General features: G+C 32.3%; 1 protein-coding gene across 1 annotated transcript in view; it reads right to left on the bottom strand.

Moving 5' to 3' along the window:
* The window catches only part of LOTGIDRAFT_173486 (hypothetical protein), a gene marked incomplete at both ends in the record, with an annotated part of 43,033 nt that overhangs the window by 7,195 nt on the left and 32,072 nt on the right, over positions 1–3,766 (bottom strand). Inside the window, 2 exons of the mRNA XM_009051229.1 lie at positions 909–1,031; positions 3,012–3,107. Of these exons, the coding sequence (XP_009049477.1) occupies positions 909–1,031; positions 3,012–3,107 (219 nt within the window). The remainder of the gene's footprint in view (positions 1–908; positions 1,032–3,011; positions 3,108–3,766) is intronic.

Here is a 3,766-nt window from a genome sequence, read left to right as displayed (position 1 = left end):
CTCAGCACCATTTTTACAATCCTTGATGGTATCTACAATTATACAAACGGCAATATTTATTCCCAAGCCTATAATGGTAGTTAAGGTTTTGGTTTTTCTTTTTCTTAAGTATTCTAAAGATTTCAACTAATAATATCGAGGCATTGTAAAGCCAAACACCAAAACTAGGTCCAACTGCTTTATTAACAATCAGTGCTCTCAGTTTTTAATAATCCGTTTCAAATCAATTCAGCTTTATCAAGAAGATACATAGATATAAATAGCACTTTTAAAATGTATTTTCAAGTATAATTTAGGAGTATACTTAAAGGGACAGTTGTGTCATTTTTAGGGGGTTGATTTTAATCTTAAATATATGTAAATAGTCCTGATATGAAATGTACGAAAATCGAATAATTCCTTCAAAAATATCTCAAACTAGGATATTTTCTTTATATTTCTATATATATGGCAGCGTTTCGCAACTGTCCCTTTAAAACAATTTTTTTGTTTGAACAATCACAAATAAATTCACCATTAACCTCCTTCTGCTCCGTACCATTTATACCCTTAACGAGATCTACAATTATACAAACAACAATATTAATTTTCAAGCCTATAATGGTAGTTTAGTGCTCTCCGTTTTTCTTTTTCTTTACTATTCTAAAGATTTTAACTAATAATATCGAGGCATTATAAAGCCAAAGACCAAAACTAGGTCCAACTGCTTTATTAACAATTAGTGCTCTCAGTTTTTAGTAATCCATTTAAAATCAATTCAGCTTTATCAAGAAAATACATAGATGTAAATAGCATATTTAAAAAGTATTTTCAAGTATAATTTATGACGTTTATGATAATGAAAACTTTTTTCCAAAAAGCGGAATATCCCTTTAACTCAGACATAATTCACTCCTGACTCTACTTACCGTCACAATATTTTCCAGTTGTACCGGGCAAGCAAACACAGTTGGGAACATCAGTGATGTTTTCTCCCGGTATACAGGTACTACCATTGGCACAAGGGTTTTCAACATCACAAACTCCTAGACCTACATGAAGAGAATGTCGGCTTATGCAGTGTGCAATGAAGGAAATTTTACCAGGACAGCGGCATTAACTTATACAGCCTGTAGCACACGGTCCCCCCGTTTATTGTCACCCTGACCTAAAAACTAAATTTGTGTCTCTACAATGCTGAACCATGAATGAGTCCATCAAGATATTGCCGGATATTTTACAATGTCCTTGTGTCCCACACGATACCAAAATACAGTCGAGGAGTGAATTAAAGGGACAGATGCGCCATTTTGGTTGATTGTCTTCTTGAATATATGTAAATAGTCTTTAGGAGTACTAGAAATGTACAAAAATCGAATAATTCCTTCAAAAATATCTCAAACTAAGAATTTTACACTATTACTGATTGGCTTAGCACAAAAAATCCCGTTTCTTAGACTAAAGTAAAAATTGGCAAAAACAAACTAGAACTGTTCCCTTAACGAAGGTGGATAGAAATTTAGATAAGAAATAAAAAAGTTGGTAATGTGCATGCACACAACAAAAATTGAATATTTCCATCAAATTTAGAATTTGATTATGCACACACATACCAAGTTTGATGAAATAAGGATAAGAAATAAGAAAGTTGTGAAATTAAGTGGGGCTATACCTTTCTTTAAGGCGCATCGATTGCAACATTTTCTTTAATATGCCCTTGACATCATTAAGTGCGATATTATTTGAAACAATTAAATATATAGATAAAACTTCTGAAGTTTGTAGGGTGCTAATCAAAGAGGGTTTAAGATACAGCACTCCAAAAGTGCAAAATTAACCATATTTAGACCCCTAAAAAATCGGAAGTTGTGAAACCCTGCAAAAGTTCATAAGAAATTCAACGTCAGCTATTATCATCATGGTAAATATGAAGCTTATCAAAGATCAAGGTCACGGTATATGAGCCTTCAAATTTCGAAAAATATCGCGGAAATTGCAAAAAAAGCAAAAACAATTTTCAAAAATCGACTTTCTTCAGTTTTTCTCAAACTTTTGTGTTTAATTTGACATCAAAATCATCAAAATCTGATAAGCCCTTATCTCGTCATAAAATTTTGAAGAATTTCAGAAAAATCAAAATGGAAACTATCAATTTCTGTGTATAGTAAATGCCTCTACTTTTTTTTAAGTCATAACGTTATCTACTTATTAGTATAAATTCCAGTGACCTTCATACATAAAAAACGGGAGTGGGTAAACTGGAAGTTAGTATTTTGATTTCGCGCAAACTGAAAGTGATGCAAAATTTTTGATTGTGCCAATTTGATTTCTGAAGTGATCTGTTTTGGCAGCAGAAATTTCAAATCAACCGGAAGTATGGACGAGAAAATAGAAAATTTGCAAAATTCGGCTTAAAATGTGTGCTATGAAATATCAAAACATGTATTTTTAACTGCTATCACATAGGATATTCTTGAGAAAGTCTAAAACTCAAAACCCAAGCAAAATCGCAAAAAAAAAACAAAATTTCTTTTTCTACATTTTTGCAAAAATGTTTCACTTTTTATTCATTGGAATTTTGTTTTTAACATATACTATCCTGCACCCTGAGATCCTTCTGTATGTCAATATAACTCCTGTTACTGGAAGATTTCTTGGGTAGAACTCCTTTTAGGGTGGGGGTCTATGGACTTGGTTCAACCAGTCCCTGTTATTTGAACCAGTTTTGTTTGATCAATCATACTTTAGATTCAGAAACGGCAATTTGTTTTAGCTAAGTCAATTAGTAATAATGTTCACAGCTGACCTTCGAACTTTCAGCCTTCAAATAATCAAATACATGTGTGTCCAGAATAATGCGCGTTTGAAAGTTAAAAGACATCTATAGAAATATGAAGTTCTTTGTATGAGGTATTTCTGAAAGAATTGTGAGATTTTCGTACATTTCTGGCACTTCTGAAAACTATGACTCAAATCAACCCCATGAAATGGCGGACTCGTCCCTTTAAAACAATTTTCTTGTTTGAACTTACTACAATCGTCACCGAACGTTCCTGCTACACAATCACAAATAAATTCACCATTAACCTCCTTCTGCTCAGCACCATTTTTACAATCCTTGATGGTATCTACAATTATACAAACGGCAATATTTATTCCCAAGCCTATAATGGTAGTTAAGGTTTTGGTTTTTCTTTTTCTTTAGTATTCTAAAGATTTCAACTAATAATATCGAGGCACTGTAAAGCCAAAGACCAAAACTAGGTCCAACTGCTTTATTAACAATTAGTGCTCTCCGTTTCTAATTAACCCGTTTAAAATCAATTCAGCTTTATCAAGAAGATACATAGATATAAATAGCATATTTAAAAAGTATTTTCAGGTATAATTTTAACAGGACAGCGGCATTAGTCTAATCTTTTTCGATTTCCAACTGTCGAGGTATCTTATACAGCCTGTGTTTATTGTCACCCTGACCAGAAAAATAAATTTGGTGTAACTTTATGTGTCTCTACAAAGCTGAACTATTACTCAGTCCATCAAGATATTGCCGGATATTTTACAATGTACCTGTGTCCCACATAATATCAAAATACAGTATACTTAAAGGGACAGTTGCGCAATTTTTATGGGGTTGATTTTAATCTTAAATAAATGTAAATAGTCCTCAGAAGAACTAGAAATGTACAAAAATCGAATAATTCCTTCAAAAATATCTCAAACTAGGAATTATAATTTATATTTCTATATATATGGCAGTGTTTCGCAACTGTCCCTTTAAACAATT

This window comes from Lottia gigantea (assembly GCF_000327385.1).
Source record: "Lottia gigantea unplaced genomic scaffold LOTGIsca_161, whole genome shotgun sequence".
Lineage (NCBI taxonomy): Eukaryota > Metazoa > Mollusca > Gastropoda > Lottiidae > Lottia > Lottia gigantea.
This window is presented reverse-complemented; position numbering and strand designations above follow the sequence as displayed.